Source organism: Cryptomeria japonica, chromosome 7 (genome assembly GCF_030272615.1).
Source record: "Cryptomeria japonica chromosome 7, Sugi_1.0, whole genome shotgun sequence".
NCBI classification, from domain to species: domain Eukaryota; kingdom Viridiplantae; phylum Streptophyta; class Pinopsida; order Cupressales; family Cupressaceae; genus Cryptomeria; species Cryptomeria japonica.
Genome location: NC_081411.1, coordinates 598,083,906 through 598,109,960, shown reverse-complemented (window position 1 = coordinate 598,109,960; position 26,055 = coordinate 598,083,906). Strand labels below are relative to the sequence as shown.

At 37.1% G+C, this 26,055-nt stretch overlaps 1 protein-coding gene across 2 annotated transcripts in view; it reads right to left on the bottom strand.

Annotated features, from left to right (window-relative positions):
* Positions 1-5,010: 5,010 nt before the first annotated feature.
* LOC131079304 (uncharacterized) overlaps positions 5,011-26,055 on the bottom strand; it is a 45,327-nt gene continuing 24,282 nt past the window's right edge. The window contains exons 2-6 of one of the 2 annotated variants that reach the window (XM_058017212.2): positions 18,161-18,464; positions 10,891-10,973; positions 10,452-10,659; positions 10,091-10,178; positions 5,011-5,475 (exon numbers count right to left, since the gene is read on the bottom strand). In XM_058017212.2, the coding sequence (XP_057873195.2) occupies positions 5,385-5,475; positions 10,091-10,178; positions 10,452-10,659; positions 10,891-10,973; positions 18,161-18,464 (774 nt within the window). In that variant the 3' untranslated portion in view covers positions 5,011-5,384. Of the gene's footprint in view, positions 5,476-10,090; positions 10,188-10,451; positions 10,660-10,890; positions 10,974-18,160; positions 18,465-26,055 lie in introns of both variants that reach the window. The other variant, XM_058017211.2, reaches the window with a different exon arrangement.

The following is a 26,055-nucleotide window of genomic DNA, read 5'->3' as shown; positions in this document are numbered from 1 at the left end:
GGCCCTAGACTTCACAGAATTCGCTCGACAGAGAAGCAAATTAAACCTAATTGACCTTTGAACATTTGCAAAGCGGAGAGATTGAAAAGATTGCTACCAACACACACAAAAACCAAGATCAAACAACCGAAAGGGCCTAAAAGCTAGGGGGGTCCCTATCTAGGATGGGGTGATGTGTGATTAGGTCACACCAGGAGGCATGTTCACAATAGTCTCTATCTTTTTAGAATCAACCTCAATGTCTCAACTAGATACAATAACGTCCAACAATCAACCAATGCCAACACCAAATACATAATTCTTAGGATTTCATCTAACTTTGCATTGTCATAGGGATTCAAAATTTATTCTCAAAAGCTTGGATATAGTGAGTTGTTTTATTAGATCTTCCTAATAGCATCCACATAATCTTCTAGAATATTATGCATCAAGTCATGCAAGATCAAGGTCATAGACTTTTGAAAGGTATATCAAGTATTTTAAAATCCAAAAGTCGTGACTGCATAGAAAAGCGTACCCCATGTTGTTGTAAATGCTCTCTTACATAGGTCATGTGGATTTATAAGGATTTGATTATAGCTTGGAAAGGCATCCATAAATGATAACATATAATGCTTAATGGTTGTATTTACAAATATGTCATTATTGAGCAATGATAAGTCAACATAAGGAGTTGTTTTGTTTTAGGTCTCTAAAGTCAATGCAATGTGATATAGGTATCAAGTCTTTTTTTTGTGTGTGTTTGATAGAGGATTATTCATCCTATTCAGCTACGAGTCAAGGACTAAGGGTTATCCATTCCACCAAATTCGCTTGAGATGTGACCCTGAGTTCATCCCTTATAATGTTGGAGCCTTGCATTCAACAAGACTTATTCTTGGTGGGCTCATTAAGAACCTTTTAACTTCACCAACAGACCAAGGGCTCATTGACAGGCATCAAGTTTGACCGCAAGCACCATTTTAGAAATCCATGGAGAATAATCAATTGAAGCTTGCCTCAACCTATTTTTCATTTTCAATTTTTACCACCAAAGCAATCTTTGGATGTATATTTTTAGCTTTCTTCTTTATCAAGTAAGCACTGAACTCTCTTACAATGTTATGCATGACAACATCACTAGAGACAACCAACATGTCTTATTATGACCATGCAAATACATGACCAAAATATTAAGTGGGTATGTTATGGCATTCAAAATGTTCAAGCAATCCTCAATTTTCAAGATTTTTGTTTCTTTTTAATCTCATCTTCACATCTCAGGTACCACAAAAATTGAGAACAATTATATGGTAATCCATGTTCTTTCACCACATGAGGACATAGCTCATGAAAGCCAAATGAAATATTAGTTTCATTTGGAACAATAGGCTCCAAGATTGAGACTAACTCATTAAGAATGATAGTAAATGGAGAGATTATTTGTGCTAGAGCTTGCTTTAAGATGTTTCTATATGCCTCAAAGGAATACATTAAATAAAAAGACATTTGAGTGGTGGTATTCATAAGTTGATCATGGTCATCATAACCTATATATATTTTATGAGATGTATGCCTAGCCATAAAATATTTTTGTGATGTTACAAGGCATGAATATTAGGAATAAAACTAGACAATTGGCTTAAGAATTGTAAGCCATGCGAGCAATAGAATCATCATGGCACATACAAAGAATAGCATCGCAAGATACAACTAGTTCATGCATAGGAAAAGTAGATGTACACTTATCAAATAAAATACTATATGTAAGTAAAGCAATTGAGGGTAAAGGTATATCATGAATGATTGTCACATTATGTACACGATGAATTAGATCATGTTAAAGATAGGTGCACACAGAAAAAAAGAACCACTATGCTTAACCCCATCATTTGCACCATCCATTAAAGGGTTGAGGATAATATGAGAATTTTAGAAAGTGAAGTGAGAGAGTCAAGGAGAGAAGGGTTAGTTGTGACTAAATTCATGGAGGAAAAGGTACATGTGTGATGGAATAAAGCCTCGCTTAAACATGTGATTAAATCCTTGAAACAAAACGTCATTAAATGAATCAAGGATGGGAGGATCACATCACAAAGTGTGTGAACAAATCAAATTTTGTAATAAAATACAAATAGCAGTCAAGTATAAGTGACCATGAGCATCCAAGTGCAGATTGGTAAAGTTCTCAAAATCATGCATTATCAAGCCAAAACCCTAATAAAAGTAGGAAAAATGTATGGAAATGAATTAAGGTGTATGTAAATTAAAAAAAAAATAGTTACTAATCAAATCTAAAGAAAAACCAAAAGTCCCCAACAAGCTAAATAGGATGGAGGAAAGAGTAACACAATGTAATCTCCAACCTTAGAATAAGGCCATATCAATAAAACACTAATATAAAATAAGCAAGCCATAATCAAATTTGGAAATGAGATAATAAAAAAATTACAGATCTGAAAAATCCTAACAAAATAAATAAGCCTAGGGAGAAACATTACGCTATGCAAGCAAATGCTAGGCTCACCAAAAATGTTAAGGAAAAATACCCTACGAGGATTAATCTAGGATAATATTAAAAACAAAAACAAAGCACAATTAACCTTGATAAGAGTTGGGAATAGCAAATTAATGTTATTTGTGAAATTAAATGAGAAAAATTAGACACTTAGCTTCAAGTACTACAATGAAGAACAATGTTGATGTTGCAAATAATCTACTTGCCAATATCCAAAACAATGTAGTCTTTGGTATGCTCACTATCTAATAATCAAAACAAACTCATAATTCCCTATAGGTCAATCTTGATTAGCTCAAGATCAATCTCAAGCAATGTGGTTGCATCCTCCAATGCATAACATCTGATCCAAGAAAACATGTAATCAAAACCATGTTTGCCTTTGCCTATTGTATTTGAATCTGTTTGTAAGGGTGATGGAATTTTCATATGTATTTGTGGAAGTTGTTGGATAGATGGGGACAAGTTCTCTTAGGCAAACCGCCTTGTTGGACTAGCTTTATGGTCAAGAGTGAATATTTAAGACAACATACTCAAGCATGCACAAGATGGAAGTGCAAATCTCGATTCTTACGTAGATGTGTTCATTTGAAGCTCCACATTGAAATGTTCCTAAAATGATTTTCTCCTGGATCAACCATGTGAATCAATTGTAGCTAACAAGACATAGCCCATAAGTTGCACAACATGTGTACCAAGTCAATTCTCAATAGCTATGATAATAGATGAGAATCAACAATTTGAATTTGAAAACTTGAGGTGAATCCTACGCCCCTTGAAATTGATCCTAAGCATTGTGAGATTGACTAGAGTGCAAATCTCAAGTTGGAGATCAAATGTTGGGATGTGCAAGCATGGGTACAATAAATGGTTGATAATGACAAATATATGAGAATGTGTATAACTAGGGACAATAAAAATCAAACGTATGGGGATAGGTACAAGTGTATGTCTAATGAAACTAAATTGTTATTAGAGAATGAGCCAAACTAACACAAGGGCAAGCCACTTGTCACTACATTAATTGTATTAAGGCATTTGATCATAATGGGCCTAAAACTAAATGGGAATCTACATGGATATGCAAATTGCACCATTACACAAACATTGGTATTAAAATGACTTTGATTTCAAAATACTATACAAAATTTATTTATTAATATAATTAACTGAATGAGGGAGTAAAGTATTCCATAATTCTTCAACCAAGAAGTCATCTTTCTATATATTTTGGTTATTTCCTTTCATGCTCTTTGCATATTCATCACCATGGCAAACATAACCTCTCTATGTTGAAAGCTGGTTTCAAACAAAGCAGCTCAAAAGAACAACATAATATTTCGAATCTAGTTTATGAAAGCTGATTTCAAAGCAAAGCAGCTATGAAGAACAGAATATTTTGAATTCAGTTTATAGGTATGTGTTACTTGTTTTCGTGAATTAGTTATGGTATAACCTAAGCTAATTCTTTATCACTAGACACACTATGGATGCCAGTCATATCATTATTTTATGTCAAAGAAGCTAAGTCCAATTGCAAAAACGTGGACTTTCCTTTTTGGATGCAAGGGTGCCATCAATCTTGGATCCATACAAGGAAAATGATTCAAATTTCTTAGCAGCATTTTTAATTCCCATGCCTCCTATTTGATAGTTTTTGAACTTCCCCTTTGAATGCAATGGTACCATCATTCTTGGATCCATACAAGGACAAAAATGCAGATTTCTTGGACTCCTTTAATTTCCAAGCCTTGATAATTTCGCCAAAAATCCAGAAGCTCTAAAAATGTCAAGGCATGCTGCTAGAAATCAAGTTTGCCATACAATTCTAGTTCCCACCAGTCAAAAAGAGCATACAATCAACTCAGGCCAGTTGCTTAGACACTTCAGAGTGGCTAAATGGAACTTGCCGAGCTCAAATGGGATAGCCATTTTTTCATAAATATAGTGGGAGCCTTGGATACATTAATATAGCTTGGGCACCGCTGATATAGCCAAGTAAAGCACTGATAATTTGGTCAGAGAGAATGTCTCCTACTAGTAGCCAGCATATTTCACCACTAGCAATCATGCCGGTTTCATAGAAAGCTTTTTTTGTTGTAACAAGATAATTTTTCAAATTGATGGTGTCGTTCATGCCAATCAATAAAACATAGAGAAAACAATGTTTATCTGAGATATTTAGAACTCAGACTTGTGTCTGTTGATGGGATTATGAGATCCCTTAACCTCTCAATATTTGGATTGTTGTGCAGAACATTACAGCAATGGAGTAATACGCAATTCTTATCACCCATAAATATGATATAAGATTTATTATTACTTACAAATACTACTTGTTACTCCTGTCAACTTTTTGCAACTGTCTATTTTACCATATTATCATAGATGGGTAAGAAATAGAACTATTTCCAAAGCGTAATATACTTCTTAACTTTTCTTTTTTGTAAATGAAAGGAAATTGGCAACCATACAATTTTTATGATCTTAGTTAGGCATGTAAACTCACTAAGAACTCTACAATAATGTCACACAAATTTATCAGAAAAATATTGTAATGGAATACATAGTATGAACCTATGAAAAGGCAACACTTGTGGTTCTATAATATGTTTTTTCCATATTCAGGAGAGAATACTTGGTTATTTTTCTATAGTCTAGTAACTGTTCCGTGCAGATCAAAACACATAAATTGAAGTTCATGCTGTATGTGGTTTATCAATTATAACTTAATATACATATTTATCTAGTAACTAGTTCATCGGTAATATACGTTATTCACAACTTCAAATACATAATCTTACAGTTTCGGATAGAGGTCTTTCTGCAGCATGAACTGCATTTAAAAGCAATTAAGGAAACCCTGGCAATCTTACAAGTCTATAAATTATGTACCATATCTCTGATTCTTGGTAGAGAACTGATCCAGTGCCTTGAGCAAAGAGTTTAATGTCAAGGATTTAAGCATTCCCATATGGCTGCACATAGATATCAAGTCCAACTTAGATTGAAATAAAGTGGACAAAAAATAAATTCTATATTATATAATTCACACTGTTCAGATTCCCAATATATTTGAGACAAGCTAAAAACATTTTTCCTAAAACTTAGGAAACAAGACAGTATCCAAAGTTGAAATGCAGAGTTTTGGATCAACTAAACAAGTAGTAGTTCAGATATAATTCTTGGCCTTACAAGATGAGGAAAACAAACAAAAAACTTAACATGAGAAAAAAATGTCGAAATTTGTGCCTAAACTAAATGGAATCATAAGGTGTTTCATAAACATCTTTCTTCGGTTAATATAAGTTGAATGGTTGCAGGCTACAATTCAGGACAATGCCTTTATCCAGATTCGGAACAGAAAGAGAGTAGCTTATAGCCAAGCTTTCATTTAAATAAAGATTCCTACCGAAGAAGAAATTCACGCGTGCTATTTGGATTTGGATCCAGGAAGGAGACATATATTCTTCAATAAATCTCCCAAATCAACAGAACACGAACTCTATTTTTAACATGGTAGCAATTCATTTACATGGCATTGCCTTGGCAAACTGAAAGTGTAAATAGAATTCAAATACTCAGTTTTAGGATGGGAAAATTCAACCTGATTGTTGAACTTGGCAATATATATATATAGGAAGTAGATATATATTCTTCAATCAATCTCATATATATAGTAGTGTTCCATTTACATGGCATTGCCTTGGCAAACTGAAAGTGTAAATGGAATTCAATTACTCGGTTTTACAATGGGAAAATTCAACCTGATTGTTGAACTTGGCATTATTATTTTAGCATTCAAGTTTGAACAATGAATATTTTATATTATTTATTATTTATATTCATCATGACATTTGAGGTTATGCTAGTTCTTGTTTTTAGGCACTATATATAGAAATAACCCAAACCCAAAACTAAATTGCAGAATCCATGAACCAAAGTTGGCAAAACCTTGAGCCCGAACCAAGATCCAAACTAGAACTGGCAACTTGTCTAAAGCTGTCTATGTACATATAAGAAAACCAACAACTATGCACCCAGAACCTCAAAATTCCATATAGTTGACTTGCTCTTGCATTTTCTAATGTTATCTTTGCTGTAGGTGTGTCATTTTGAGCTGTTTGTGTAGTGAATGACATGTCCTTTTCAATCTTATATTACTTGCATTTCAATCAGCTTCTATTAGCCAAATGTCAATTTCTGAATAATATAATTTAGATATTTTTCAATGTTCCATGGGGACGTGTTTCCCCCCCACTTTCCCCCCTGTTTCCAGGATGGGAACATCCCCGGGACGCAGGGCCGGTGTGGGGATGTCCCCCCCGCCGAACCTCCACCACTGTTGGGACGCCGCCGAGATGGCGGGGTACCGGGGATGGCAGGACGTCTTGGGGACACCTAGAAGTATCCCATGGCCCCCACTTAGAAACTCGTTCCTTTAGCAAGAAATGGTGAAAATTTTGTGAAAATGGCATCCTTGTCTTCAAATCTGTCTCATTCTCTTCATCAGAATGTAAACACGAAATATAACATTCAAGTATAAGTCACATCATACTTTAAGTTGTATTTCATGTATATATTGGCAGGAAGTGGTTTCATATCTCTAGGAGTTATAATGCAGATTCTAGGTTTTAGAAGATTTATAAATTTTCAGATTTAGTCAATTTTCAGTAATCAGCAAGCTTCTATCACCATTCTCTCGCTCTCTCTATCTCACTCTCTTTATCTCCCTCGAACTCTAGACCTATCTCTCTCCCTATCACTCTTCCTCTATCCCCTCTCTCTACCTCTCTCTATCTCACTCTCTTCCCTCTCCCCCAAGTTCTAAACCTATCTCTCTACATCTCTCTCTCGCCCCTAGACCCCCGTGAGGGGTGCTACCCTCAACTTCATTTTGGTGTTGCCCCCAAACCCCCATCAAACTATAAGTCTAAGCAAGTAATAGGCCACTAATGAATCATGATCATAAAAACCTACATAACACATATCCCTTGTTGCAAATCTCTGCATATTCATAGTCAAAGCCACAATCAAGATTCCCCTCCCCCCCCCACACCCCGCAAGGGGCATTGTCTTTCAACCCCAAACCTCTACCCACCATTCTTATTGTTTATGCAATCATTTCCATGTTTTTTATGTTTATTAGTTTAAAAGTTAAAAGTTTAGACTTCACTTAATATGCCAAAGTTTCATTTGCAATTCTTATACTTATTCTTAGTTTGCACTTTGCTCCCAAATTTTTGAAACACTGTCCACCATTGTTAATGTTCAAATTTTCAATGCAATCATTTTCATGTTTTTAATGTTTATTAGTGTAAACTTTACATAGTGTGGCAAAGTTTCATTTACAGTACTTATTCCTTAAAAATCTTTCTATAACTAATTTTTCAAGTAATATATGTATTTGCACCACCCTGGCATGGCTGTCTAGATTTGTCATTGCCGGACTCTTATTGGCCAAATTAGAGGGTTGTAATAAGTTGTTGGTCAAAGGAGATTCAAATATTGTCAGAAAAGTTTTGCAAAAGGAGAACTACCCAAATTGAAAACTTAGAGATCTATCGGGAGAAGCCATTGCCATCTGCAAAAGCTTTGAGTTGATTTCTTTCTCCCACTGTTTTTTCTCAAAAGAATGGGGTGGCAGATTTGATTGCCAATAAAGATATTGAGTTAAATCACTTCTCACCATTGGAAAGTTCTAATGTAGACAATTGAGAAGGGATGAATAACATCAATCTCAAACGAGAGTAATGGCTCAAACAAGGACAGTAGGAAGTAGAGACACCCTGAGCCGAGGCCATGTGTTTGACCACAGACTCAAGAAAACCTTTCACTGCCCTAACTTCATGACTGCTAAACCTAGTTGAATTTACCATTGGTAAGGAAGGTTTGGCTGATGTTAGCACTCCTGGTTCCCACAGGATGATGGTAGCAGACTTTTATGAGAAATTGATTAGGCCTGCTCCATTGGAGGAAATAAGAGTTGGCTTGAGTTTTTGCTTCTCCTTCCTGAAAATGTCATTGTAATTGAGGATGAAGCTAAGGACAATGCAAAGGATTTGGACCAGAAAGATGGAATATTGAAGTTCTCCACAGATGGTACAGAGAAGGCTGCCACGAAGGCTAAGGTAAGGGAACTGAATTTGGGCATAGATATGCTCACTGTCTTCTTTGAAAATCTGCATACAGTGGTGAAACATTCAATTGTCTCCCACAAAAGAGGGACTCTGAAAGTCTCTAGTGCATAAATCCTTCCTCATCTCTCCAGGGGTAAGTTAGTGAGGGCAAATCGAATTTGAGGGGATTAATAACCATGTTAGCAGTGACAATACCAAGCTAAAAATGGTGGTGATAGCAGAAGAATATTGTAGCAGTCAGTTGTTTGATCATGAGGAAGAATTCAATGAAGTTTCTAGGGTTGATCGATGGAGGATTTCAGCCCTACCTTGATTTTTCTGGTTTCTGTTTTTCTCTTTTTGGGGATTTTTTTGGTATTTGGGTCATTCTTGTATGATGGATATTGCTTCCTTTATCTGCTACAACCCAATGTGGATTGTTCATGAAAGCTTTTGTTACTCTCTTAAATTATGTTCTCTTTGTATTTTGAGCTAGTGCCCCATGATATTCTCTAAAAGCGTATTCTCCAATAAATGCACCAGAGAGAATTCCTGCAAATAATTACTTGGAAGGACTAGAAGCTCAACCCTCACATGAACTTTGCTTGGGAGATCCTCTATAGGGTTTAAAATATGAGAGCAATGCCTCATGTTTAAACCAGATTTTTCATCAAACAAGGTCCCCTCGGAAATCTTTATCCCTTTCATATTGGAAGAGAGAATAGCCTTTTGACATCATTAATATATCCACCGATCTTGAGGTTTGCCAACTTTCTTAAACATACAAACTGAGTGTGTGGGGCCTTGAGATGGTGTCCATGAATCTGAAAATCAAGGCCTTTTCTTTGAGGATCCATACTCTAGATTCCATCTCATCCATTGAAGGAGTTTCCAGGTGGAGATAGCAGCCATTTTCTTTATTAAAAAAACTGGGCCTTAAAATGATTCTCTAAGCATGGTAGTGCATGAAATGGTGTAGCTTCTCTTTACAGATTTGAGGGGGATTATTTGAGACTGCTTAGGTTAAGTTTCGATTTGTAAAGTGGATGGGAACGGTTGTGGGTGGGGCTATCGCCTCATCCTTAAAACAACTCTTGAGGGCAATCAATTGATTCAATTCTCAAAGAGGTCTGTAAAGTCTATGAGTGCTGGATGGAAGACATCATTGTTGGAAGTTGTTGACAAAGTGGACATTAAGAAGAGGATTGTTTGTATAGGTACACTGGCCAGTTCATGAATTGTTGCTCTCGGATGCACGTGACTCCAAAGCATTATATCAGAATCTAAGATATTATCTACCGGTTAAGATTGCATCCAACATTGTAGATCTTCAAACTAAATTTCAACACTCAAATTAAGACAAAGGCCACAAAAGAGCAATTATCCAATTCTAGGTTTATGCAATATTCTCATTGACTAAATCCAAATAAAGGAAGAAAAGGCAAGATCAAGAGAAATTATAGAGGAATCTCACATGATTTCTGTAAATCGAACCCTCCATGCAGGGAACCCCAACAAGCACCGAGTATATCCAAATACAAACAGAAGATCTGGCTCTGGCCCTGCATACCCTGAATTTTAGATTTACAAAAAATTTACACGTTACTCATTTGTACAAGTGAAAATACATATAAAGAAAAGGGTATGTTGTTTTTTCCAAAATCATAGAATCATAGGTATCTCATCTTCATACAGTAATTTTCCATAAGAAATAATTATTTCACTGTCAAGATACAAAATTCTGCACTATTCATAGGATGAATAATAAATACTAAATATAGGGTGCATCATTTTTACTAAAAAATTAAATTCAGCAAATGGAAAGAGGAACCAACCAGTTGCTTCCAATCCTCTGTCTATGTCAGCCTCTGTCAACTTTAAATTCATATGCTGTCCATTTAAATCATTTTTTTGTGAACTGTCTGAACAGAGATACCTAGCAGCCTTTGCAATTCCCTCTTTTCCATCACAGAGAGATAATAATTCTACTGTCATTGTAGTGTTTTCAGTGCTTGGGTAATTGGAGTTCTGTTTTCTATAATCCTGTCATTTAGATTATTCGTCAGGCTTGAGCAAATAATAGCTAAAGATTCAGAATATTTCAATTGTGTGCATAAGACCAGTCTTTGCATTAATGTTGGATCAAGAGGAAAACTCAAACTAAGTTCTACTATTCCAGGAATTTATTTTCATGTAAAAGAGATGTCAATATTAGACAAGCTTTGCAATCATAACATTCTAACAATTATTCTGAAAATAAAGTGTACTAATTACCTGCCATGTGTCAATGAATTGTATCCCTTTGTTAAGATTGCATGTGGTCTTCTCAAGAACCCTCCTAGATTGTTTCAACACACCTGGAAATGCAAATTCTCTGTGAATCAATTCATACATTACGACCATGGAAAACCTCTTTTTCTAGAGTTTAGCCATACAAATGTGAAACCTACAATGCAGTTTGAATACACAAGCACCTGTGCCCTATTTCACGGAAATAATTAGGCAATCTCCCCTGTACAATTTATAATGCTGTCATTCACAACAATAAAGAAATCAAATTGCACAGAAAGCAGAACAGCTTAGTTGCACCATCCACAGTTCCACAGTCTAAAAACACTTAGCTAAGAAAATTAAATGCAATGAAACGACAAGCTTCATTTTGCATTACATTTTAGATCAAAGCTACACTTATAGCAGAATAAGGCTCTTAGATTGTTTGTGCATTTCTCAATAAATAGATTAAAAAGGAATTTTACTCCATAAAATGGGCATAGCAGTTCTTCAAGGAATAGTATTGCTTACCCAATATCTATTTACTCCATTCTAAACTTACTATTAAAAAATGAAAACACTTATCTTGGAGATCCTAGGAAACACTTCCAAACAGTTATAGTCTGCTGATGCAGGAGTTATATATTGAAGTATTGTCTGGTGAAACAATTTAAGTATAAAGTATAAAAATACTCAGTATAAATCTAAATGAGGTTATTTATTGTGTGACTCCTAGTTATCTATTCAATCATTGTACTTTCTTTGGTATTAAAGGTCCATTAAAACCCAAATTCATTCAAGAAAGTTTTACTTGGAATGCCTTTTCTTTCACGCTAACAACAAGAACACCATAACTAACAAATTTCAAGCTTCAAGTAGCTAAAAAATACCAATCTTACTTTGAGCGATATTGTTTCCAGAATAGGTCAAAACAGTTCAATTGTTTCTACAAAACATTGAGACTAAATGTCGAAAGATAAGGTGGAGAAAAATAAGTTTTCTAAATTTTGTGAATCTCAAGGGAGCAGCTCTGATGGGGCTTCTAGGGGAGTTGTTAATCTCTGGCATACTCAGTTAATTCATGGCACTCCTATCTGTCATGATGGTAACCATGTGGCTACTTTGTTTAAACATTCAAGGGATGGGTTCTCGTGGATCCTATCCACTGTGTATGCTCCCAATAATAAAGTTTGTAGGAGGAAATTTTGGCTAAAGCTCTCTTCTTTTCGAAACCGTTATCCCAATACTCCTTGGTTGATGATGGAGTATTTTAATACCCCTCTTATGGAATCTGAGAAATTTGGGGGATCCCAGATACAAAATGATAGCAAACTGGACTTAGCTGACTTCATCAATAGTCAAGGTCTTATTGATTTGGATTTATCTGGAGTTTCCTTCACTTGATCTAATCGTCATGTTGGAGTCGGGCTGATTCAAGTTAGGCTTGATAGGGCCTTGATCTCAGTTGAGTGGATCCAGCATTATGTCTGTTCTCTGAATTCCATGGTTAGAATCGGATCTGACCACTTTCCTATATGTTTGATGGTTGAGCCTAAGAACGGCCCGCGAAGGAGGTTTCCTTTTAGATTTGAGAAAATGTGACTCTCCCACCCAAACCTTTCCCGTAGCGTGAAGGATTGGTGGAATGCTTAAGTGGATGGTTCTACTATGTTCCGGGTTGCTAAAAAGTTAAGGCATGTTAAGGAGAAGGTTAAAAAGTGGAATAGAGAAGTCTTTGGGGACATCTTCATTCAGAATTTTGCTCTTCAGGAGGAGTTGGGCCTGATCCAGGATAAAGTCCAAAATGAAGGTTACGTGAATGATAATTTTGCTAAGGAAAGTGAGGTTCTGTCCAAATACCACGAAATTATAGCCCGGGAAGAGACCTTTTGGAGGCAGAGATCTACATCCTTATGGCTCAAGGATGGTGATAAAAACACCAGATTCTTCCACATCTCTACCCTTAAACACAGGGCTGCAAATAGAATTGGCCACCTTGTGAAGAATGGGAGAAGAATTGATAATGAGGATGAAATAAGTGGCGCTGTTGTTGAGTTCTTTGCTGATCTTCTGAAGAAAGATACTTTATTAGACCCGGAGGTTCAAAATATGTTGGTTGATATCATACCTAAAGTCCTATCCGATAACCAAAATCATAATATGGCTGCCATTCCTTCGAAGGAAGAGATTAGGAGTGTTGTCTTTTCTTTTGATGGTAGTAAAGCTCCAGGCCCCGACGGCTTTCCTATGTTCTTCTTTCAGCACTTTTGGGAGGTGGTGGGGAAAGATGTGTCCAATGTTGTTAAAGACTTTTTTTGGAGCCAAATCCCTGCTGAAGAAATTGAATGCTACTTTCATTATCCTCATCCGTAAGAAGCAGGATTCTTTGGATGCTTTTAGGCCTATCAGCCTGTGCAATTCCTTTTACAAAATTATCTCCAAGATCCTTACGTGGAGGATGCTAAAGATTCTTCCTCTTTTGATTCTCCTCAACAAAATGACTTTGTGCCAGGAAGACAAATTCTTGACTCCATCATCACTGTTCATGAAAACATTCATTCACTTTTGGAGGCGAAGTCTCAAGGCTTTCTGCTGAAATTGGACATTGCTAAGGCTTATGATAGGGTGGATTCGTGCTTCTTAAAAAAAGTTCTTCATACTTTTGGTTTCTCTGTCAAGGTCATCAATTTGATTTGGCAGCTTATATCCACCACTTCAACTGCAGTTATTGTCAATGGATCGCCCTCCCATTTCTTTAGAACCTCGAGGGGACTAAGGCAGGGTGATCCTATATCGCCTATTTTGTTCACTATAACGGTGGAAAGTTTGGGTAGATTCATTCATAAAAAGGTTGTGGAAGGATCTCTGAAGGGCCTCAAGCCGTCCTCTACCAATTTGATTTGCTCTCATCAACAATTTGTTGATGATACCATTTTAATGGGAAGCTCCTTTTTGGGGGAAGTCAGAGTCATCAAATTGATTCTCTGCCTTTATGAAAAAGCTTCTGAACAGATGGTTAATAGAACCAAGAGTTTTATCTATTTCATTAACACTCCTGAGCAACGCCAAATGAAGATTGCTAACATTCTCGGCTGCCTCATTGGTAAGCTCCCCTCTACTTACCTGGGTCTTCCTCTGGGATCTAAACCTTCTGATTCCTTTTGGCAATCTTTAATTGATCGATTTAATAGAAAGTTGGCTGGGTGGAAAGGCACCCTTTTGAGTCAGGCTGGTAAAATTCAGCTGTTGAAAGCTACTCTTCAAAACCTCCTAGTGTATGCCCTTAGTTTGTTCAAGATTCCTTCTAAATTTGCTGAAATTATTGATAAAATTCAGAAAAGATTCCTTTGGTTTGGGGTTGAGGAAAAGAAAAGAATTCCTCTGGTTGCTTGGGAGAATGTCTACAAGCCAAGGAGATATGGTGAACTAGGAATTAGAAGCATTAAAACTTTTAATAATGCTCTTTTGGCTAAACAGGTCTGGAGGTCTTATGACTATAGATGGGAATGGAACACCATATGGCACAATAAATATCTCTCTAATGTTCATTCTTTGCAGGATTTTTTGAGTTCTTCTCATATCCCCGTTGGATCTCATCTTTGGAACAATATCCTCAAGGCTAGGGATGTGGCTAGCTAGGGAGCCTATTGGAAGCTGGGGAATGGCAAAAGAATCCGGTTTTGGGATGATTGTTGGATCAGGAATCACTCGCTTGTTTCTAATCCTACTTTGGGATCTTTAAGGGATCTTTGTGTTGCTTCTTTTAACTTAATGGTGGCTGAATATTGGAAGGAGGGTAAGTGGGTGAATCTTCCTGTTATTAATCCTTCTTTCACTCATTTGCAGCTTTCCCTAAATTCGTTTGGTTTGGAGGAACGCGTGGAACATGAACTTATTTGGAAATTCAATCCCAATGGGAAGTTTTTTGTTGCTTCTGTGGATGGTTGTAATGAACCCCATGTGTCCTGGGGTTCTAAGGCGTGGATCAAGCACCTTTCTCCTAAGGTCAATATGTTTTTTGGCTCCTCTTTCTTAATAAAATCTTAACTACTGGCAATCTTGTTAAAAGAGGCTTTTCTATCCCAAACAGATGCTACTTGTGTATGAGGGACGTTGAATCTGTTGATCATTTATTTTTACACTACTCTTACACTTCTGAGATTTGGGGTCTGGTGCTTCAGAAATGGGATTTTTGTTGGACTCTCCCGAGGGCTGTTAAGGAGTTTGTTCACCAATGGAACCCACCTTCAAGAAATCCTTTCATAAAGAAGCTATGGTCCTTTGTGTTTCCTCACATGGCATGGGGTTTATGGAAAGAAAGTAATAATCGTATCTTCAGGAATATCCATCTCCCTCCCAATATTGTCTTCAAGAAAATTTCTAGAGCCATTTTTGATAATCTCTCGACTATTAGCTCCAATGTTCTCTCTCATAGTGGAACCCTTAAAGAGTATGAAGCCAATGTTGTCAAGGATTGGGATTTTGGTCATCATGTGGTAACACCTAAGGTCAATCCTAGAGACAACATTGGTTGGAACTTTCCACCCCAAGGATGGGTGAAAATCAATTTCGATGGTGCGGCTAGAGGGTTTCCTAGTCAAGCTGGTTGTGGAGGGGTGATACAAGATCACTATGGCAACTTCATTTCTGCTATTGCTCTCCCTCTTGGTAAACAAACTAATAATGTTGCAGAAGCTATAGGAGCTTATCACAGTTTAAAACTTGCTAAAAAGAACAACTTTAAGCTTGTTTGGGTCAAGGGGGATGCAAAGAATATTATCAACTACCTAAAGGGCAAATCTACTCCGGCTTGAAATGTTGATATTTGGATGAAAAAGGCTAAAGATATTATTAAAACCTTTGATAGATGCATTATTGTCCATGTATACAGACAAGCCAATGTGGTTGCCAACTTCCTTGCCAATAGGGGAGTGACGTGTCAAGCCCAGCTTAGTTGGACCCGTGGTGATAGGCTAGACTCGGAATTTGTTATGCATTTGTTCCACGAGCGAAGTCAAGGGAGTAAATTTAATGATAACTTGTGCCATAATGACTCTGAGTGTTTCTAGAATTACTGATACCTTCCTTTTTGAGACAGGTGGCCAGAGAGGACATGAGAATCGATGCAAACTTATTTCGCATGCTTTGTGGGCGATTTTAAACATTTTCTGGAGTCTTAATTTAACTCTGAAAATTCTTTGCAGAGAGTGTAGCAGAGAGTAAGATAAAATGGGTGGTGCAAGAAAAAGAATTGAGCCGCCTAGCTATGTGTAGTTGAACAATGAAAAGAAGCTATGGCAGATTTTGGAGAGAGGGGGGTTTACTCCCTACATTGAGAGGCTACAAGGGCGAAATCAGGATGTCACAAACTATTTTGCTCAAAACTGGAAGGATGGAATGATTGTTCTCCATGGTCAGAAGGTCCTGGTTGATGAAGCCCTTATTGCACAGGTCACTGAGTTATCTATGGAGGGTATGAAGTATTACAGAGACAGAGCGTATACGGAGCAAGCTGTGCAGAATTTCCCCAAGAAGGAGGCGGAGCGGGCCAAAATTGTTAAAAAGATGGCCAGCTACTATGACATTGCGGTCATTAAGTCTTTCTGGCAGAAGCTTCTCAAGGTAATTATGAATTACCTTACTTTGGATGGTCATTATACCAAGGTGTATGGTCGTCACCACTTTGTAATTTTGAATCATTTCCGCCATGGTGTGAAGATGTATTTCCCTTTTCTCATGTCAGCGCTTAAGGCTAATTTTAGTGACCACCGCAAGAACCCTTCCAAGTTTCCCATCTTGCACGAAGGCCTGCCGGTCCTTACTGATGCCCATTTTCGTGCTCTTCCTCCCCCTGATGATTATATCCACATTGTTTCTGAGAATGATGAGACTAGTGTGGGTGACTCTGATAATGAAGCCTCTGGGTCTAGGTCTGAAGAGATTTCCCCTCCCCTGAAAAAAGCTAAAATTGAAACCTTCAAGTTCAAAACCTAAGGTGAGGAAGGGTATCAAAGGGCAAATGAACATTGTTATGTCCTCCCCCTCTACTTCTGCTGAGAATGGCTCCCCCTCTTCTAGCGAGAAGGCAGAAGATGATAAGGACCCTGATTGCCCTAATGCCCCGGCCTCTCCTCCTTCCTATAAGGAGACTGGTAATGTGGGTGCGGTTGGTATTGCAGACCTTCATCCCAAAAGTGATGAGCTTAACGATAAGAGGGAGGATTATGAAAATGTTTTGGGTATGGCTCGTGAACATGCTATTGATACTTTCAGCTTGTTCAAGTGGTTGTTTCATGAACTTAAGGAGATAAGGATCAACCAAAGAGCCCTGGGAAGCAAAATGGAAGCTTTCCCTGCTAGTTCTACTCATGGTAATCCGAATAATGAAGGGAATTGGACCGAGGCTGAGAAGAAGTCAGTCATGGACTGTATCAAGAAGATGGGGGAAGGGGTTGATCAACTAAAGAAAAGGCTGGAGGAACGCATTACCCACATTGAGGAAGGCTATAACAAGATCCAGGACACCCTCAAGACTATTATGGTAAGCAGTCACAAAATTGTCAAACAGTCTGCAATGGTTATGAATACCATGGTGAATGGTCTGGAACAGCCGGATAGGGTTGTTGTTATTATTGGGGATGATGTTGAGGCGGCTCAAGGTGGTGAAGGACCCTGCAAAAGGACCTACGGGAACATGAAGAAAACGGCGGCTATTCAGAATGTGGATCACAAAGCTATGAAGGTTGTTGCTGATACCATGAATGCCCTTGAGGCTGAGGTCGCTAAGACCCTCAAAAGCCTAATGTAATTGGGTCATTTTCTGTTTTCTAGTTGTTGGATCTGTCTTGAGTCTGAGTTTGGTCTTTTTGCTGTCTTTTTGTGCCCGGATGGGCTTTTGCTGTCTCTTTGGCTGTTGTTTCTTATGCTTATCCTTGCAGCCCATTTTGTTTTGGATGTTTTTATCTGATTTTGTACCTCTTAAAATCATTTTGTAAAGGGTTTCGGGGGCCCTTCAAAACCTGTTTTTGCCTTAATCCAAAACATTGAGACTTATTAAATTACAGAGGACCATAGCAGTTCATCATATTTCAGTTCCATACGACTTTTTTTATAATTACATTTTCTTTGTTTTCTTTCCAGTGTGAAAATAGCAGATTAAAAATTGAGGATCAACCAAACTCCCAAATGGAAATAAAATTACAACTGTATCCACACAAAGTCTATTCATTGCCTTAAGTAAAGGAAGGCTAAAGATAATGGAAAACATTCTTACCTTCCATGTCATAAAGGGTCACATGTTGCACACCAACTTCAGATAGCCACAAAAGCAGGTCACAAATTTTAGATGCCTCAGTGCCAGCTTCCTGGCTTTCTATTACCACACCCACAATTTGAGGTTTCTTTCCTTGCAAAGCCTTGTATTTTTCTATAGATTTTGTGACAAACAAAACGTACCGTAAACTGTTGATTACACTTGCAACAAATACAATGATGGTGACTACAAAGTGAAGAGTATGCCAGCATAAGACATTGATAAAACTGTATGTTTCTCTCCTTGTTGAAATTGCTGGTAAACCCTGCAAGATTCTCAAAGCAAATTATAAAAATATCTGTTAGTAGTTACTTGATACAGTTAAAATCTTCTATATGACTTTACATCAATTATACCAGTACCAGTGATAAAGTGGACAACCCAAGAAAACGTAGTCTTTATAGGAGAACCATTATTGTGTGCCCCAACAGACAAAACATTGACAAACAAGAATTTGCATTATAGAATGAACATTATGGGAAAACATAGGTGGGGATTTTTGGGCACGACACTGCTCAGTATCCTCTACTGGAAAATGTAACTATCACCTTAAAGATTAGGTACATTATATACAAAATACTGGTTATTTCTTTCTTCAGATACTCTGTTTGTTTCTTGAAAGCAATGTTATTTAGCTCTTGTAATTCTCCAACACATATTGGACATTACCACCATGCATTAGATAGTACATTGAACTGTTATAATGTGCTATATAGACATAACGGATCTCATGTGCCATCCTAATATGGAATTCAAATAACTATGCAAGGCTTCTAAATTGCTTCTTATTAACCTATTATCCGTAGCATTAGGCCTTGTTCAGATCTTTGTGTTACGATGCCATGTTCAGGTTTCATGACAAGTTTATAGCAATTTCCTATGGATAACACATGCACCATATTGGTGTCCATTCATGTTCAACTCAAAGACAAGCAACTTTATACCATTATTGTGTAAACCCAAATCATATTGATTGAAAGCCTGCAATTAGTATATAAAAATTTGAGATTTGGAATTTATACATTTATGTCCATAAGCAACTAAATTAGATTAACTGGACTATAAGAGAAATACATTTTAAATTTTTATGTAAAAGTTTATAAGAAAAAGATATAAATCATAATTGAAAATGAGTTCATTTGCACCTCTAAAATTGAGGTTGAAGAAAGGAAGCTTAAGGTGAAAATTGAGACAAAGAGTTGTGTTGATGACTTAAGCATGTGGATGTTGTGTTCGGTCATCTCTTTGATGAATAGAGATACACATCTTTGATCCTCATAACAAATAAGATCTTATAAACAGCCATGATTTTCTCTAAAGAGGCAGTAAAAAGTACCACAGATCTCATAATACACTAGACATTTGACTACAAAATGCTCTACTAATTCTTGTGTATTATTGCAGAATTCACAAAAGTGGTGATCTCTTGCCATACCATGCTCATACTCCAAGTGAAGCTCATGTAAGCATACATGCAATTGGGCAAAAGGAAATCTCAAACCAAAAGTAAGCCTAGTGCCTGCAATTGGGGAAAAGGAAATCTCAAACCAAAAGCAAGCCTAGTGCACTTGGGAGGAATAATGCATCCAACTTCTACATGAAATAGTGCTTCAAGTAGTGCTACATTTTTTGTTGACAATAGTTCTGCTGATTCTGTCCAAAAGCTGACTTTATGTAACCTTTAAAGTTTATAGATCTCATCCCTGATCCATGTATGAATATCTCTTTTCAACATGTGGAGGGTGATTTGATGGAAATGATATAAGGAGGAAAACAATTAAAATCAATACCAATCCCCGTGATAAATCCATGTTGGAAGAAAGAGGTTACTCACCTAGTAGTTAATTAATGATCAATTAATTACTTAGATTCCCTTTTACTTCATTACACTTGAGCTAAACATAGGAGTGCTTTTCTATATTTAGATTGAGCTAATCATAGGTCATGTTGTCTCAAGTCATAGGATGAGGACACTTGTAATGATCTAACTTAATACTCTGTAATGTCCCCAGTTTTATAAAGTGGCTTAATTGAATTAATTGACTAAATTTCAAATCTTAAGGATGACTTTAATTAATTAATTTAATTATAAAATAAAGTGAAAATATTAAATAATATTTTAAGTCATTTTATTAAATAAAGTTTTCCAATTATGTCAAATATTTAAGTCAGCCTAGTCTTCTAGATGTTTCTTGGAGCTCTTTATAAGAAGACTGGCTGAGAGGAGTAAGGCATGCTTGATATGATGAATTTGTCTGATGCTTTGCATTAGCTAATCGCTGAGGACAGAAACCTTTAGTGATCAGAAGGGCTGGATGAAAAGCTGGTTCTTCCAAAGGAGTGGATTCATGACAGAGTTCACAGCTGGGCCAAATTTGTGAAGTCTCCATTGGAGACAAATTTGTAAGGTTTAAGATTAATTTCAAAAATAAAGAAATTTGGGGATATTTCATATCTGTATCTGGTCTTATGTATTTTTATCTGATTGGGGAAAAACAAAGAATAATTTATTCCAAGTAATTACAGTGCAATGGGTGAAATAGGAATTTATTTTTATAAGTCCTGTAATTTTCCGTAGCCTATTTGGTTTAGTAATTATCTGTGAAATAAATAAGAATGATAAAATTACAGTTCAGATCATTTGGGGCAAAGCTATATTGAGAATAGGCAAATTGATTTAATAAGGCTTGGCAGTTTAATGTTTGGTAATTATTACTTGAAATCATTGCTTGATGAAATTTGACGGATAAATACTAGGCTGCGAATTAATATTTGTGTGGGACCGATTTATCATTTGGTTCCCTTATAAGTTGTGACCTAAGAGTGATGTTTGGTGGAATTATTTGGAGAAGCCAACTCCAATAAGGCCAACATATCAAAAGAATTCTTTATTAGCTTGTCGTGTGATGATCTTTCTCACCGATACATGCCCAGGAGCAATATAATAATCCTTGCCAATTTATATGCCGAGAGCTTGGAGCTGCGAACTCTGTTGGAGGCATAGTTCACTTCAGGCAAGGGCAAACTAGAGATTCATTACAAGTTAGACATTGTACTTCCAGACTTATTCAGCCGGCATTAAGAATCCTAGGCGGAATCAAAGAAGCATCACCACTTGTAGTGAAAGAAGGGTATTGATGACTGGTGCCTAAACAGGTATTAGTAATTGTGGATCTGCGCCTTCCAACACAAACTTATCTATTCCTAATTGTAACCAACTATCGTGGTTGTCGTGGAAGGGACAAAGTGTCGTGTTTGAGGTATTTTGTGGTTCGCAGACTCCAATCCAGTGGTATCTACAGAGTGCACAGCCGCATCGAACATTTCTAGATACAAGGAGCTGTAATGGGTGCATGCTATGATTGATTTTGTTGTATGGTTCCACATAGAACTCAAATTCTCATGTCCTCAATTTTGTCAATAATCTTGGTTCGCAAAATTCTAATTATTTGCTTCCTCTATTTGTGTTGATGTATTTGAGTCTCTGTTCATGTATTGTTGTTGAGACACACACATATTGTTCTTGAAGTATTCCCAATACATGTGTCCCTCAGTTCACATATTTATCAAATGCCTCTATGAATGCCAAATTTGGAGTCAAATATATGCACAGTAGTCAAGTAAAGTCTGAAATTGAATTAAGTACTATCAAATTAGAGGAAGGTATTGTAGGGACATTACAGTGGTATCAGATCCTAAAGTTCTACCAGCCTGTGGGAATCGATTGATGAGCGAAAGAGAACAAAGGTACCAGCAAAGAGAAAAGAGGAAGTGTACTTTTATGGGTGGCACAAGTGAAGACGAAGCAGAGGCCTTCTTTAAAAGGTTCAAAGAACTTCAAATCAACATGTTTGAAACATTGAAGGAAGTGGCCTAGCTGTTGAGGGGTTTCAATCAGCATCAACATGGTAATAAGCCTGCAAATGAGAAGGGTGACGGACAATCTAATCGAGCTAATGAGATGGACCAACTTCATGCTGAATAGAATACTTTGAGTTGATAACATGACCTTCAACAAATACTGCGGACTAAAAACAAAAGGAGGGCATAGGAGGAAGAGTTATTGTCTTAAAGACAGGCTGGATTGAGAGACTGATATGAATGAGAAGAGTAAAGAGCAGAAGCCAGAAGAAACATTCTTGAAAGATAAAGACAAGATAAGATAAGATAAATTTATTGATGTTCAACAAAAGACCACAAAGTGGGTCCAAGGGACTGCCAAAAGCCAGAAAGGGGGCCAGCCCACAGCACAGACAGCAAACGGTGCCCGAAGAAAAGCAACAGCAAGACAACAGGAACAAACAAAACAAGACAAGCCACCGAAAGCAGGGAAAGAGAAAGAGGAAGAGGGGAGGGGAGTCCCGCCCGGGACCACCCAAGCCCTCAACCTCCACTACAAAGTCTGCACTGCAGAGAAGAAACTCAAAACAGAGGGGTAATCCATAGAGCCTGTGGGAGGCCCAGACCGCTTCTGGCACTTCCTGGAAGGGGAGGAGGGGCACCGCTGCTGAAGGGAACACCTCTTGGAGATCACCAGCCGAAGAAGAAAACTCAGAAGTTACCATTGAAGAAGATATTATCCCGGAGTTTACCAAACCAACATTGATTGATCAGCTAGGTGGAGAAAGTCAATTATCCATGGTAGCCATAACACATAAGGATAATAGTGTTGTGAAGTCTTCTATTGTTGACACTCAAGATTTGAGGGAAGAGCCTCTTACAATGGTCAGGCATGAGGAGCATTCAGATTTGCATAGACATGAGGAAAGGTATGATTCAGGAATTTCTATTTGTAAACATAGTTTGCATCATGGGGATCATGAGTCACCTCTATTGGAGAGCCCATTGAAGGCTCAAGTCATGGTTATGAAGGAAATAGTTGAGCACAAACTTAGTGAACCAGCCACCAATGACTTGTCTTTATATGTAAATGGAGACATCCATAATGTAGATTTGATTGTGACACCTACTTCTTTTGGGTATGTAGCTGTCCCAATGTTAGGACTTGAGTCAAATAACATGGCTACTTTAATGGTGGGTGGCTGTCCTACTCGGCTGATTATAGCATCTTCAGAATTGTCATGGCTTACATTAGCTGGTTAGTTGCGTTGGAGAGTGTGGGGTCATGATTATATTTTTGATAATTGGCATGAGATTGATACTAAATCACTACATGGTCTTGGAGACATCATGGACATCATCTTAGGCCTGATTTTCAGTTGGTATGATGCTGGCTTGATTTATAACAGCAGCGTTAGATGGACTGGTATGCTTCTCTATGCACATGTGAAGAGTACTTTTCACATCATTTTGATAATCTACCAGCTTAGATGGAGGATTGTTGGTGCATCCATAGCAAGAGACATCTATCTCTTTACATTCAGCTTGGATGGTAGATGGATTTGGGATCCAAGCATTGGTGTATTGTATGCATTGTTACACATGGATCTTGATGAGTTGCTTCACAATTTATGGCATAGTTGTGTGTATATATCAGAGTAGCACAGCAGAGTTTGGGTAAGGCCAAGGATTGTATTGGCGAGTTTGTTAATGTCATTCAGAGGATCTTTCAGCTTGCATCCAGGACAGTTAAGGAGGCAGTCCTTGCTGTCATGGTGCAGCATAGAGTTTTCAGCAGGTATTCATCCTGACCTCCATGATTGGTTTGGGATCCTGGTGGTGCAGCAGAGAATTGCTTGAGAGCAAGCAATGTTTGGGCCAGAAGGACTATAATATCCCAAATTTTTTATAAAGTGGCTTACTTAAATTAATGGATTAAGTTGTCCAAAAATTAATTTTAATTCTTAAGGATGCCTTTAATTAATTAATTTAATTATAAAATAAAATGAAAATATTAAAAAAATATTTGAAGTCACTTTATTAAATAAAATTTTCCAATTATGTCAAATATTTAAGTCAGTCTAATCTTCTAGATGTTTCTTGGAGCTCTTTATAATAAGGCTGGCTGGGAGGAGTAAAGCATGCTTGATATGATGAATTTGTCTGATGCTTTGCATTAGCTAATCGTTGAGGACGAAAACCTTCAGTGATTAGATGGGCTAGACGAAAACCTGGTTCTTCCAAAGGAGTGGATTCGTGACGGAGTTCACAGCTAGGCCAAATTTGTGAAGTCTCCATTGGAGACAAATTTGCAAGGTTTAAGAAAAATTTCAAAAATAAAGAAATTTGGAGGCATTTCATATTTTGTATCTGGTCTTATATATTTTTATCTGATTGGGGAAAAATAGAGAATATCTTATTCTGAGTAATTATGGTGCGATGGGTGAAATAAGAATTTATTTTTGTAAGTCCCATAATTTTCCATAGCCTATTTGTTTAGTAATTATCTGTGGAATAAATAAGAAATCCAATAAAATTACATATCTGATCATTTGGGGCAGAGCTATATTGAGAATAGGCAAACTGATTTTATAAGGCTTGGCAGTTTAATGTTTGGCAATTATTACTTGATATCTTGGCTTGATGAAATTCGATGGATAAATACTAGGCTGCAAATTAATATTTGTGTGGGACCGATTTATCATTGACTCCCTTATAAGTTGTGAAATAAGGGTGATATTTGGTGGAATTATTTGAAGAAGCCGACTCCAATAAGACCAACATATCAAAGAAATTATTTATTAGCTTCTCATGTGATGATCTTTCTCACCAGGAGCAATAAAATAATCCTTGCCAATTTATATGCTGAGAGCTTGGAGCAGCGAACGCTGTTGGAGGCATGGTTCACTTCAGGTAAGTGTGAACTGGAGATTCATTACAAGTCAAATGCTGTACTTCCAGACTTACTCAACCAGCATTGTTTAAGAATCCTAGGCGGAATCAAAGAAGCATCACCATTGTAGCAGAATAAGGGCATTGATGACTGGTGCCTAAACGAGTACTAGTAATTGTGGGTTTGCGCCTTCCAACACAAACTTATCTATTCCTAATCGTAACCAACTATTGTGGCTACCATGGAAGGGACAGAGTGTCGTGTCTGAGGCATTTCATGGTTCGCAGACTCCAATTCAGTGGTATCTACAGGTTACGCAGCTGCATCGACATTTCTAGATACAAGGAGTTATAATGGGTGCATGCTATGATCGATTTTGTTGTATGGTTCCACATAGAACTCAAATTCTCATGTCCTCAATTCTGTCAATAATCTTGGTTTGCAAAATTCTGATAATTTGCTTCCTCTCTTTGTGTTGATGTATTTGATTACCTGTTGATGTGCTGTTGTTGAGAGACACACATATTGTTCTTGAAGTGTTCCCAATACATGTGTCCCTCTATTCACATTTTTATCAAATGCCTCTACGAATGCTAAATTTGGAGTCAAATATATGCACATTAGTCAAGTATAGTCTGGAATTGAATTAAGAAATATCAAATTAGAGGAAGATATTGCAAAGACATTTCATCCTCACTTAGGGTTTCATCTAGGGTTTTATCCTTTTGGTTTTATTGGCATTCAATTATAATGTAATTAATCCAGATTATTATCAATTTTGGATCATGTTTTATTCAAGGTTGCATAGCACAATCATGGCTTTTTCTCTTCAAATGTAATAGGTGTTTTGGTTGAAAGTAATTTCAAGGAGCTGTGGCATTCACTATTGTTGTAACCTTTTTTCACACATCGCCCCATTGCAAATGGGGACCCTCTCTTTTCCTGCTTTCTAGGGTTTTGTTAGTGTCCTATGACCTTCTGCTTCAATTTCACCAAGCCTTGTCCAGTTTGAACAATTCAGGCCCTAACGATTGAAAGTTAGTTTTTGCAAATTATGTGATTCCGGAATACAAACACCACCAGAGTGCTTAGAAAGGCCAAAGGACGAAGATCGCAATTGATT